At 40.4% G+C, this 13943-nt stretch overlaps 2 protein-coding genes across 4 annotated transcripts in view; one reads left to right on the top strand and one right to left on the bottom strand.

The window, feature by feature from the left end:
- Positions 1-4970, bottom strand: part of edar (ectodysplasin A receptor) — a 47876-nt gene extending 42906 nt beyond the window's left edge. The window contains exons 1-2 of the mRNA XM_042425946.1: positions 4891-4970; positions 4643-4762 (exon numbers count right to left, since the gene is read on the bottom strand). The gene's annotated coding sequence lies outside the window, so the exon portion shown is untranslated. The remainder of the gene's footprint in view (positions 1-4642; positions 4763-4890) is intronic.
- A 1028-nt stretch (positions 4971-5998) lies between these two features.
- Positions 5999-13943, top strand: part of LOC121906809 (E3 ubiquitin-protein ligase SH3RF3-like) — a 103326-nt gene continuing 95381 nt past the window's right edge. For all 3 annotated transcript variants that reach the window (XM_042425942.1, XM_042425943.1, XM_042425944.1), the window contains exon 1: positions 5999-6526. In XM_042425942.1, coding sequence (XP_042281876.1) covers positions 6116-6526 — 411 coding nt within the window. In that variant the 5' untranslated portion in view covers positions 5999-6115. The remainder of the gene's footprint in view (positions 6527-13943) is intronic.

A 13943-nucleotide genomic window follows, 5' to 3' on the forward strand; every position in this document is an offset into this window, starting at 1 on the left:
CGCTCTGTCTCCTTCCCTCCCTCCCTCCCTCCCTCCCTCCTTCTTTTAGAGGCTCATTGATGTCGATCCAGGGGCTTCCTGACTGAAAAAGAGGATGAGAGGAGAAGAGATTAGATGAGAAGAGAGGATAAAGAGGGGATGAGGAGAGGATAACAAGAAGAATGATGAGCTCTGCTGATAGAATGATGGCTGCTCCGTCACAGACCGGACAAAAACACATATTAAACAAAAACCTGTATTTACTATCATGGATGGTGTCACACGAAAACACAAACAACAGACTCGGCATGAGGTGAAATGGGGTATAACGAGATAGGATATGTTCAGATAATAGGATGTATATGATATATAGCACAATGCAAGAGAGATAGATGAGGCATAATGTGACAAAACAAGATTAAACAAGATTAGATATGATGAAATCAGGGATTGTTTGATAAGGCAACACAACATAAGATGGTACAGGATTACTGTGTATGATCCCTGCGGGTTGTTGTAGAGTTATAGTAGTATGATAGTATAATACAAATAATTTAAATAACAAATTTATTTACGGAATGCAATGCATTTTGAATTATGTGGAGAACAACATTTATGCACCAAAAAAGATTTTGCAGATTATTCTTATCATGAATCATCTGTTAAGCATTCTTCGGAGGCCTGCAGGCTGTTTTGGCACATGTCAGCGTGTACGTTTGTTTAACTATCTCTGTCAATACTGAAAAAAGCAGGACTTAAATTAACCATTACTTATACTTTGAGCATATCCATATTTATTACCTTCACATATTGCCTTCCTGTTTTTCTTCTTTTTAATTTATTTATTTATAAGTCTGCATTTAATTATTTGTGCTAAACAAATAAGGTTAGATGTTTCATCTTTTGGTTCATATAAATTCCGTCTTAAGGTCGACATCTATTAATGTTGGAGAACAAAGTTTGAAAGATTTAGGACAGTACAGCAGCTGTCACAGACTGGCTATCCTGTTTTAACCCCCCCTTCCCCTCCAACTACCACATCAAAGTACTGTTAGTTCAGAGAAGACAGCAGTCAGTGGAGGCCTAATTTGCTGCTTGCTGTAATGTAGTTGGGGTAACTTCATTTTGCAGCACGGTCATTAAAAACAAACTTCCTCAGGCTTTTCACGCCCCGAGGAGGCTCGAACTCTGGAAGGAGAAAATATGGTTCAACATTTATTCACTTTTCAAAGATGAAACCAATGCAAATGTTTTGTTTTTTTGCCAAAAGAAAAATAAATTTAGTAGCAGATATTTTTCTCAAAAGTATTTGCCAAGTTATTGTCCATGGAAAAATGTGAGTTTAAACCACGCAGGATCATAAACATATTTATGCATACCAACTGTATGTTGAATTCAAAAACAAATAAACAAAAGGTGATGTCCATCACATAACAGGTGGACACCTTATTCAAAAATATTACTGTCATACTGACACAAAAGTTTGGTGTAACAGACTTTATTTTTTTTACATATACATATATAAAAAAATTATGAAGTGAAACTTTACGTGTTCTCTCATGTCTCAAAGAACATACTCATGCTGCAAAATTGAATGTCTCCCCCCGTGCACACACATTCTCTAACTACTCTGCAACAACGAAGCAAAGAGCCGGTTGCCATGGTAACTGCCGTGTCAGCTAACCCACTTTTGCATGAACGAAGGACATTGGTCGATGAGAGAGAGGTGTAAGGTATAGGTACATAGAGATAATCAACACACACACTATATATTCATTATATTTGATTGACTTTGGCAAACTAGATTTAATATTTCTCCACAGCAGCTCATGGGAGAACTCTTGTGTTTGCTGAGGAATGATGGGATGAAAGAGAATTATTATTGATAAAGATTATGGTAATATAGCAGTGTATGAAACATAATTGATCCCTTTAGGTAAAGGTTGATGTAGAAGAAAACAGCAATGATATAGAGCAAAGAGAAAAAAAAAGAGTATAAATGCAGATAAAGCTAAAGTCATGTCAAGTTTATTTTTTATAGCTCATCAACACAAAGTCAAAATTAAATTATAGAGTAATTGCACTGCAGTAGTAATAACAATTAAGTTTGTTTATTGCAACAATATAACATAATGCAGTACAGTATGCGACAAAATGAAATAGAGAGCATACAACACTAACAGCCGATTGGAAACACTTAAAAGGCCTGACTGACTTACCTCGCCAAGCCTTTAGTAGGTTTGGCAGGGGAGCTGCTCAGCATGCAATAACGTGCCAAAATGAAACTATTTATTGACAAGGTAATGAAAATGAGATTTTAAAAAACAGGTAAGACAATAATATACAAAATGTGGCACAAAGACAGGACTTTAGTCAACTAAGTCAGTGCTAGCATCCACAAAACCTGCAACCTGCAAACCAACACAAATGACAACTATGCAGAAACTATGTAGAGTTCATCACTAGATTTTGTACATATGCATTACTTAAGTGTGTATCACCATTGGACTAATCTCACAGATTTAACCCTTGTATCTCCAAAATGCTAGTTACCATCCCCGACTTCAGACGTCTACTGTTTAACTAGCGTCCACCTTTTGTCTGTTATTGACAGCAATGTGTCCTACAGGAAGTTATGAATATACTGCATAAATGTATTGAGGGAATTTTCATCCAATAATCATTTTTTGTTTGCTTCTCCCTGTGGTTCTCCTCTAATTCTGCATCGTTGGCTGTGGAGAATTGTATTAAGCAGATGAAACACACTGGGCATAAGACATGAGCGGGTATGATAAAGAGAAAGAGAGAGAGAGACACCATGAGTTTGGGCTTGTTGCCAGCACTTGTGGGCCGCTGCGCGACTGAGGCATTCAAAATCAGGGCTTGACAACAACAACACACACATATTTTTGGTGGCTGAGTGACTATAGCATTGCAATGTTCTGCAGCTATGGGGCCACAAATAGACCTATAAGAAATGGCAGGTCTCTGTAGATGAAATGCAAGGGGAGCTTCCTCTCACAACTGAGCGGAAAAAGTGAAAAAAAAGTCTTGCAGTTACTCCATTGTTGGTGCAATACACTTGACCTTCAATTGATTTTAGATTTTTTCTGCTGCAGTCATGAGTAGGAGCTCCTCATACATCTGATTTTCTTTAGATTTTAGGGGCTGTTATTTAGCATTTCTAGCCAATATAAAATATTCACTAGTAATATTTCCTATTTTGATTTGTGTGGCTGCATATCACATATGAACATCAGCAAGATGTAAATTAGTTAGTACTTCAGTCTCATTTCAGTTTAATCACTAGGCCATATTTCATTTTGTTATGTGTATTTTAACTACCTTGTCTGAACCTTCATTCAGTCCCTCTATTAAAGTAAATGTGTACATGTACAAATGTGTATATGTTTTAATAGCACAATATTGCCAAAACTTTTGCAATACTGTGACTTCAATGTCAATGAAATATTAAGTATGAAATGTAAAATAAGTCAGTGTCTAATCATTGTAAATGTTGTGGTTGCACACAGCACACACCCTCATTCTTTCTTACTCTTTGTCTAAGCAGTCCACCCTCTGCTTTTCGTCGTGGGTGGTAAATAGTGGGCCCACCCCTCATCCAGGAAGGCGTCACTTAAGTCACACACTCACACACACACACACACACACACAGACACACACACACACACACACACACACACACACACACACACACACACACACACAGGGACAAGCACATACACTGCCTATCCCTCTGGGGGCTGAGTGTGAGAGCAAAGCAGGTCTGAACAGGTGGACAGGCAAAGCAAATCTGCAGAAACAACACACACACACACACACACACACACACACCAACACTCACACACACTAACACTCACACACAATGCCCTCTCCTTTATCTCTGTTGTGTCCATCAAATTGCTCATAATGGTGTTTATCCTCAAGGACCTGCACAGTGGAAATGCTGCAGTTTTTATAGCAAAAAAGATCTGCATGCCATCTGTACATACATCTGTGGCTGCTAATATTATGTCTGTGAACACAAAGTGTACCTGAAGATACTTTATAATGGCATGTTGTGTTTTCTGTGGTTACATATTAATCCTGTATTATGGCTTTTAGTACTACAATAATGATTGTTTTTAGCTTTGTGACTAACATTACTTTTTCTTCCTTTCCTATCAACTGTGTTGTGTATCTGTTGATCTGGATGGCAAGCAGCTGCACAATTGCCCTTATAGGGATAAAGTTGTATTGAATTGAATAATACATTTAATGTAAAATTTTGTCTCACGTTGTTTATCATTTGAATCACTAATAATTCTGGGATTACCAACTGTGTGTCTTTAATCTCTATATAATGGGAAATTGCAAAAAGCACTGAACGAAAGCTGGAGAAACAAAAGAGAACCAACTGATGACCACCAGGCGTCGCCAGAAACCACCATTTCCCAAAGCATGGCCGTAGTTACTGAGGTAAAAAGGATGTCTGCACCTATCTGTTGAGTATCACAAGGTGAGATATTGTCACTTTAACTCTGATGTAGTGCTCTTTGTAGATGTACATAATACCAGAAAGCCAAAGAAAATTAAATGAAAACAAGCTGAAATCTAATTGGATTGAAATCTAGTATAACATATTGTGCTTTTAATGACTTACATGATATTTGCATCTGCTTGTCTTTGTGAGCAAGAGTGAAGATAAAGATCAGCCTTCCAAGAATCTCTCAGGGTGTTGGAAGGGTGTGATACCAGTCCTCAGTTTCTTTTTTCAACCAGTCTATGAGAAGGTGTGAGAAGAGAGAGAGAGAGAGAGAGAAAAAAAAACTGGCTGGTAACAATTGAGCGACTGCCTGTCTCTAGTGGTTGAAACTCAAATCACACAGCGAGAACGCAGCCTGTCTTCACCTGGTCACCAGGTTTGTCTGCATCTGCCTGTCTCAGTGTTTTCTTCAGCTTTGTTATCAGCCATAGTTGTGAGATCGAGGCAGGGCCGGATCTAGTACATTCAGTGCCCTAGGCAAACCCCCACCCCCCCAAAACAACTTAGCTAACAAACAATAATAATAAATAATTTATCATGTGCCGTTTTTCCTAAACAATTTTAAATTCACCAGCGAGTACACGTGTACTTGTGTACATGTTTCCAATCCTAATTTGGACAGCCAGATACATTCCAATCCAGAATAAACACACACACACACACACACACACACATACACACACACACACACACACACACACACACACACACACACTTTTTGACAGGGTTAGTGCGAGATAACGATAATATTTTGACTGGGTTAGTGTGAAGTAATGGTAACCTTTTGACAGGTTTAGTGAGAGGTAATGTTAACCTTTTAATGGTAAAGTATGTGTAGTCTAACGTTGTTTACGTTGTTTAAAGTTGTCGTCTTTGCACTGCACCCCATATATACTCCACTCATCATAGCCATCAGAGCTCTAGCTAGCATGTCTTGACTGTGATGATCACTCATGAACACATTTAGATAGCAGTTCATTTTGTTTTGTGTTTTCAATAGCTCAGGTCAGGTGGTCTTTGTAATTGTGTGAAAATTTGGTTGGGTTGATTTTTCTTTTATGGTACAAATTTGATTTCCTGGTTTCCCTCAGTGTTTGTAGCCTATTTTCAGATGGTGTTAAATGAGCCTCAGTACTAGTCGACTGAGGGGTCTCTCTCTCTCTCTCTCTCTCTCTCTCTCTCTCTCTCTCTCTCTCTCTCTCTCTCTCTCTCAGTCTTTATCAATCTGTCTCTGGGGCGTGCGCGCGCGCCGCAATTCTGCTCGGCGCGCGGATGATGATGATGAGAGCGTGACCTCACCGCTTTCTGCACAGCTGCTGGAGAGAGAGAGAGAGAGAGAGAGAGGGGGGGGAGATACACACACATACAGAGAGAGAAACGGAAACACGTTGAGGGAGACAGAGAAGAGAAGTACAGAACAGCGGAGAATATTCAGAAGAGGTAACTGTTCGGTGCTCCGGGGACTCCGTTGAGGGGCGTCCGTTTGGCTGCTTCCCACCGGTTTGCCTCCCAGAATGATCTGTGCTCCCGGTTCATTTCTACGGTACAAGAACCAGTCGCTGCGGCGTCCCCACAGACAGTGAAGCCCAGATGCTCACCCTCTCCGCCGACATGGACGAGTCTTCGTCGCTGCTGGATCTGCTGGAGTGCTCGGTGTGCCTGGAGCGCCTGGACACCACCGCCAAGGTGCTGCCGTGCCAGCACACCTTCTGCCGCCGCTGCCTGGAGAACATCGTCAGCTCCCGGAACGAGCTCCGCTGTCCGGAGTGTCGCATCCTGGTGGACTGCGGGGTGGACGACCTCCCGGCTAACATCCTCCTGGTCCGCCTCCTGGACGGCATCAAGCAGCGGCCCCAGCGAGGGAACGGAGGAGGAGGAGGCAGCAGCAGGCAGTCCCTGGCCGGGGGCTCGCTGCAGGGGTACGCAGCCGGGATATCCGCTTCTCCCCCGGGCAGTGCGATCAGAGAGCTGCCTGTAGCCACCAGGAGCTCCCCTGTAAAGGTGGGTTACTTTCTCACCATCCACAATGTGTGCCAGCCTCTACCTCTACAGAACACCAAACACCCAAACTATGTTCCCAAACTCATTTTATTAACCCATGTTTATTCACAAAACACACACTCCTAACGTTTTGCAAATGCTTTGGAGCTCCTTTTTCTATGCAACATACTGTTATTGCAACATAATGGCAACTTTAAAGATCCGTTCTCTGTGCGCTACTGCCCAGTATCGCAGCAGTATTTTTGATGGGAGAACATTTTGAGGACAATTATATTGTACAGCTGAATTCCTCACTGTTTATCTCTCTTTATGTTCAGGGGAACAGTGTGTTCAGCATGCCATCTGCACAGATACCCAGCTGCTGTATGGTTATGGTTTCATAGATGAAAATTTATATGCTCTGAATGTTCACACAGTGAGACTGATTGCAGCATAGATTGCTTGATAACTGAGATGAATCAAAAACTTGGTAACTGAGTCCAAGTTATGGAACATGGACACAGAAATGGAGCAGAAAGAAGCATTTCTTCACCATAAGATTTAATTGAATGGAACAGCAGAATTGCATTGCTTTGGTCTTTATTATATTGTTGTTGTTGATGACTTGACTGATGTATATTGTTGTCTATGCATTGTTTTGTCAAATTATCACCAGTCTTGTGCCAGTAGAACCCCCTACTGCTTTGGCATCATAATGAGGGTTCCCCCCCCCCCCTGTGATGCCACTGAGGTATTAAACTCAAGTGTCTGAGCGAGTGAGAGGATGAGAGATATAGAAACAGACTTAGAGGGTCACCTGTCTGTGTTAATGTTGTTGCTATAGTCCTGGTGAAGCCCACACAGGCTGCAGCAGTGAAAGGTTTCGTAAGCTAAGCTCAATGGGTGAGGAATGAGGAGCCTTGTTTACTTGCTATGCAGTGCATTCAATGCATTGTCTTGAAGCTGTTATGTGGCAATGAGACAGAGAATGTGATATCATCAGCACTGTGCTGCACAAAAATGCTGTTGATAATCCAATGCAGTCTAAAAAATTGCACAAAAAAACTTGTGGCAGCTGCGGTGAGATAGAAATACCTAGTTTATTGCAGTTGATATCAGATATGTCCAAGAAGCTGCAGGATTTTTTAAAACAATGTTGTCTGACCAGCAGTAAGTTCAGTATGAAATGATATGAAACGAAGAGATGCAAGCAGATCCTCCCATTTGAGAACAATAGGAAATGCTGGATTCGTTCTCATTTGCATGAGACACAATAGTTGTGATGACTCACTTGATTGGCAGAGTTTTTCTCACTTTTTTCCTTGAAAGAAAGCCAAGATTGCCAGACTCAATACTTCTTGTTGTAACTTGTTAAGGTGGATGTACTGTATTTGTCTAAGCTGATCTCATCAGGCAAGCTAGCCATTGATTGAAGCAGTGGAGCGCTTTGGTGTGATGAAGTGCAGCACCAGTGAGCAGTCACTCATTCATGGCGATGAACAGCGATTCAAACCCTCAGTGACATTTCCACTAACACTTAACACTCCATTTCAATTCACCCAATAAACTTTACTTTCCCCTACAGAGCAATTCTGATGTCTGGTGCATAAAGAAAAACAGCACACACACACACAAAAGAGATACACTGCAATACAGGGTTTTAACATCAGTATCAGAATTAGATTTATTGCCATGTGGGTAATTAGGTAACATACAAAGAATTTGTTTTGAAGTTGTTGTGGTGCGTAGCAGTCGGAAATATACACAAAATCAAGAAATCTTAAATAATATATATAAAAAAAGAATTTACAATAGAGGAAACATGTCAAATATAAAATATATTCTGTTGAGAGGAGCAGTTACAGATTAGATTTTAAATATTAAACAGAAAAGAATGAGATGAATGTACAGGATACATTATTTATAATAAAATTTTGCGGTGCGTTAATGTAACGCGCCACAATCAAAAGTCACTGATGTGCAAATGGGAGGTTGTGGGGTGTTATGTTAATATAACATGTGATGTCGATGGGGGTTGCAGATGGGAAGAACTGTTCTTGTGGTCTGAGGTTCTGGTCTCAACAGACCTCAGCTTCTTGTCGGAGAGGAGTGTCGCAAAAAGTTTATGTGGGAGGGGTCGCCCACGATCTTTCCTGCTGGCCTCAGTGTCCCAGAGGCGTGCAGATCCTGGAGGGACGGCAGGTCGCAGCCGATCACCTTTTCGGCACAGTGGATGATACGCAGCAGTCTGCCCTTGTCCTTGACAGTTGCAGCGGCGTAACAGATGGTGATGGTGATGGAGGAGGAGAGGATGGACTCGGTGATGGCGGTGTAGAAGTGCACCATCATTGGCTTTGGCATGTTGAACTTATTTCGCTGCTGCAGGAAGTACATCCTCTGCTGAGCCTTCTTGGTTAGACCGCTGATGTTCTGCTCCCTCTGGTCCTGGCGGATGATGGTTCCCAGAAAGCTGATGGACTCCACAGTGTCGACTGGGGAGTCACACAGGGTGATGGGGGCGGGTTAACATTAGTCATATGTTTAGACTGAAACTCCCTTTTGCAACTATTTACTTTTTAAACAACTTATCAACTTATCAGTTTAGCACTACTCACAGGATGAAAATTCTGAGAAATTTCAGAAGTGAAGTCTTAAGAAGCCATAGCCTTACAGAGGGAGAGAGCATGCAGATGAGCGCATTCGAGCTGCAACAATTAATCGATTAGTCAATTGATTAATATTTTCTGGTTCGAGCTTCTCAAGTGTGATGATTTGCATTAAATTGAATATCTTAAGGTTTTCAAATGTTAGTCAGACAAAACAAGCAAAATTAAGACATCACCGTGGCCTTAAAGAAATCAAGAGTGCAATTTTTCACTGTTTTTTAACATTTCATTGACTAAATGATTAATTGATTAACTGAGAAATTTGGGCAGATGACTTGATTATGAAAATGATCGATAGTTGCAGCCCTAGATTGTATACACACACTTAAGCACAATAATATACAGAGTTCACACTCCGGCTTTAGTCGGGGTCAGTCTGTGTTTGTTTTAGGGCCCCATCGAGAGAGCACTTCACTGTGGGTGTAGCCTTTATTACCAATGAACACACACATACACACACTGATACGTGTATGCACACACACCTATAACCCATTACCCCCTGCAATCCCCTGCAGCCACTTTGCCCAAGTCTTCTCCGGGCTCTCTAGGGACCGGAGCTTGGTGATGAAAGTGTGAATTAATCTACTCTAACAGGGGGGTATTGTGTGTGAGCGTGTGTGTGTGTGTGTGTGCATGCCTATTTCGACATGTATCCCCCCCCCCCCGCACATAAAGAAAGCAGGGGTCTTGCAGAGGGAGTTAAATCTGACACACTCATGTGGTACCGCCACACACAAACACACACACACACTTATTGAAGGAGTCAAACAGGTCAAACAGAACACTACGTCAGGTATTAAGGTTGTAGATGAATGTGTTGCTATGGAAATAGAAGAAGAGGCAGACTTGCTGAGTCAGCAGCAAGAACAGCTTTTCCCTTCGCTGTTTGTGCTCTTTGGGCTTCTGATCATTTTCTAGCACTCTAAAATACGTGCCTAGAAAAAAATCTTAACAGAAAAAAATAATAATTGGCAGACATACTTCAGGAATATTTCATATAACCTGTCTTGTGCTATTTTGAATCAGGCACTGAAGTGAAGTGCTCAGTAGGATTGTATGGCAGGATTTTTTTTTCTCTAGGTTTTGGTTGTTGCTCTTTTCTCAACTAGGAAATGTAGCCTGTTAGCGGTTGATGACTTTGACAACCCATTATAGTCCCTCACTTGTCATGCTGTACATTTAGCTGTTGCAGAGATGACTCGCCACTTGTTCCCCTGTTTCGAAGACAGCAGCGCGAAGACACGTACAGTCCGCAAACAGATGAGGTGTTTTAATAATGTAACAATGTTGTGTAAACAGAATAATGTGACTAGAATACATTTGTGTGAAAATTTGTGTTTTTTTTCCCAGTCAGACAAGATGCTCATTAGGAACCAGTCTCAGTCAATCTGTCTATCAATTGTGCTGCCTGTCCTCATATGATGCTTATATGATGGTTGAGTCATGGTAGAATAACATGTTCAACTCACACGGACGTGTATTCCTGTCTTTGCACTGACTTAGTATGTCATTGTACTTCGTCTAAAATTTGCTTTGCCTTCTGTCTGAGCACGCAGTTACTGTGGGGTACTGTTTAAATTTATGTGATCTGATTTAGAGCTGCAACAATTAGCCGATTAATTGATTTGTCAATCAAAAGAAAATTAATTGACTATGATTTTGATAATGGATTAATCAGATTTTACAAGCAAACATTTGATGGTTTCAGCCTCTCAAATGTAAATATTTTCTGTGCTTCTTTGTCGTGTATGGTAGTAAATATTTTAAGGTTCTGGACTGTTAGTCAGACCAAACAAACAAATTGAAGACATTGTGGGCTCTGAGAAATTATGAATGCCAATTTTTCTTTTTTTTCCTTTTTAACATTTAATTGATTACTCAGAAAAATTAAAAAACAAATATTTGATAATGAAAATAATCATTAGTTTCATCCCTAATCTGGTTTAGATTCTGCTTCAGATCCTGCTGATCAGTTCTGTTTTTTAAACAATACATGTTTTGATTCTTGGCCTGTTATTAAAGCCACATTTATTGTTGGCAGATTGAGGCTGCCATTACCAGTCATTTTCCCATAAACGACAACATATTGTATTTTGTGCTTCTTTTTTGTTAAATGGTAAAATAGAGTGGAGTGTGGCACAGTAGAGCAGATCACTGTCTCCTGACATTACACTGATGAAGGATGTGATTATTTTCCACATTATTCCAGGTCTTCAGTAACATCACAACAGCTGATACTGTACACATACTGCACTGTAATGATGGGGACTGTTCCTGCTGCTGAGACGGTTATGTTTTTAATCATGTCTGTTCGTTTGTTAGCTGGATATCCCAAAAATGTTGAATGTTAGGCCATGGTCAAGGCCAAGGATAAAGTCATTAGTTGTAAAAGTATTTTTAAACATTGTGAGAGTGTCAAACTGACATGTAAGACATACCGTCACATGCATGCAATGGTTCTCATACATCAGTATATATGTATTCTTCTGCAGACCAATCCATCAATTCAGTCTATTACAATGTTAACATTAACATTTAGAGGACTGCACCACTGGTGGAAGAATTCACCGTCCAAGTGCTTTCTAATATATGTATTAATTTCCACGATTACAAGTTAAACAGTTCAAAATGAGTCTTCTTCCTGTTTTAGTTGCAGCTCTGTCTTTGTGCCATATGTCATTCCTGCACATTTCCTGCTAAATCTTGGCCCAAGCCAAAATGGAATGAACACATACAGAGCAATACATTCATAGAAACAATTTACACTGTGACGGTCTCATTTTTGCACAATACACCGTGCTGTCAAAACATATTTGAGAATGATGTATAAAGATAAATGTCCTGGTCTTCGGTACTTTGAAACAAGTACACCTCCAGACAGTGGAGAAACTGTGGTGCAGTCTGAGTGCTTTAGATTAGCATAACAGGCAGCCACATAGAAATCTGTTGGATACAAAGCTTTTAGTTCTTAGAGAAGATGCAAAGTTTTAAAACAGGCTTATATTCAAGACTGGATATAAGTGAGCCATTAAAATGTAATTATATCAGTACCAAACAACAAATGTGGTGGATGATTTACTGATTCATGATTTTTTCCTGGCATTGGCTGGCCGGTTTTGGCAGATTCTGTGTGTCCTCCTGCTATGTACTGTATTGTTGGTCTCAGAGGTTGTTATAGAGACTAATAGAGGTATCCAGGTATCTTTTTGTCTATTCATCATCAGTCAAGGATAGGTCATTACAAGTGTTTGTGTGAGGATTCATCGCTGAATGCTGCATATATCTTGAATTTTGATCTTTTTAATGTTCAAACAAGAACAGGAATCCGATATATTCTGCACATTATGTTCTTGTCAGAGACAGACCACCATGATGGGACTCTATAGAGCTCTGCCAATCAAAATATCGGTATGTCATAATCAAAATCAATGTTAAGAGTTTCTGGTAGACACGTAGTCTGTATTTATCAAATATGTATTCAGGCAAACTGCAAGATATCCATCATATCATTGGGTATATTGATATCAGCTCTCACAATCTGAGCACACAGTTTTATCATTAGATCGTCATCAAATACTGCTAGTCTGTTTCCACGTATTGCAGGACTTCAACCCTTGATCTTCTCCCTTACCTGTATTTAACCTGGGGCTGCTGTGGTGACGTCTGAGGTTACCATGGTGACAAACAGTAGCAACAATGCCACCTGCTTTTATCTCTGGAGTGAGACATTGCTTTGCCCTGTCATTCCCATGTGTCTGTTTTATGTGTGTGTGTGTGTGTGTGTGTGTGTGTAAGGATTAGGTTGGGAGTTCAAAAAAGGAAATGGCCCGTTACCAATCCCTGTAATGAGCCTTTGAACCTGTGTCTTTTGAATTACAGCGCAAGAGCACACACACAACACCCGACTTTAACCTAACCTTAAAGGGGACATATCATTCTTTTTGTAATTTTTTGTTATTCTTATGCTGTTATGATGTTGGATATCTATGTTAAACATGGTAAAAGGTCCAAAACTTGAGGTGGATGTATGTAAAAATGCTTCCTGAAAGTCAAAAGTTAGGACTTCAACCTGCTCTGAACGCTTCATTTGCAATGTTATTTCTACCTCCTCCCCATGATGATGTCAGGTTGTTTGTGCATACCGACAAATGGCTGTCCGTTCCATAGCTTTTGTTGCTAAGGTTGCTCCATGGGTTATTTGAATCGTCCGCTCTCATATTTCAGATCGGATTCCAGCTCGAACGTGTATGGATGTGTTTGAGAAGTTTCCATTTTGAATAAAGAACAAGAAAAATAAGGGAAATTCTGCTACTATTATTTATTGATAATGCCGAAGGGCAGCTTCTTGAAGCTAACCAATCAGAACAGAGTGGGCTCATCGGGAGGGGGGCCTTAAAGAGGCAGGAGCTAAAATGACCTGTTTCAGAAAGAGGCCGAAGGGCTGCATAAAAAGCCAGTATAAAATAAATAAGGAGTTTTTAGAAACTGTAAATCATGCAAAGATATTCCAGTAGAGCCCCAGAATATAAATAAAGACCTGGAAATGTGCATAATATGTCCCCTTTAATTCCACCCTTAACCCTAAAGCCAAGCCTTTTAAGAACCAGCGGCCCTTTGAAGAAGTAGAATTGACAAAAATGTCATCACTTTCCAAAAATCCTTACTGTCAAGGTCTAAAACTCAAAACTGGTCCTCACAAACATAGATAATACAAAAGCACAGGCACATATACACATGCACATGCACACAATCTCTCACGCAGTCACATTTCC

This window comes from Thunnus maccoyii, chromosome 11, assembly GCF_910596095.1.
Source record: "Thunnus maccoyii chromosome 11, fThuMac1.1, whole genome shotgun sequence".
Taxonomy (NCBI): Eukaryota; Metazoa; Chordata; class Actinopteri; order Scombriformes; family Scombridae; genus Thunnus; species Thunnus maccoyii.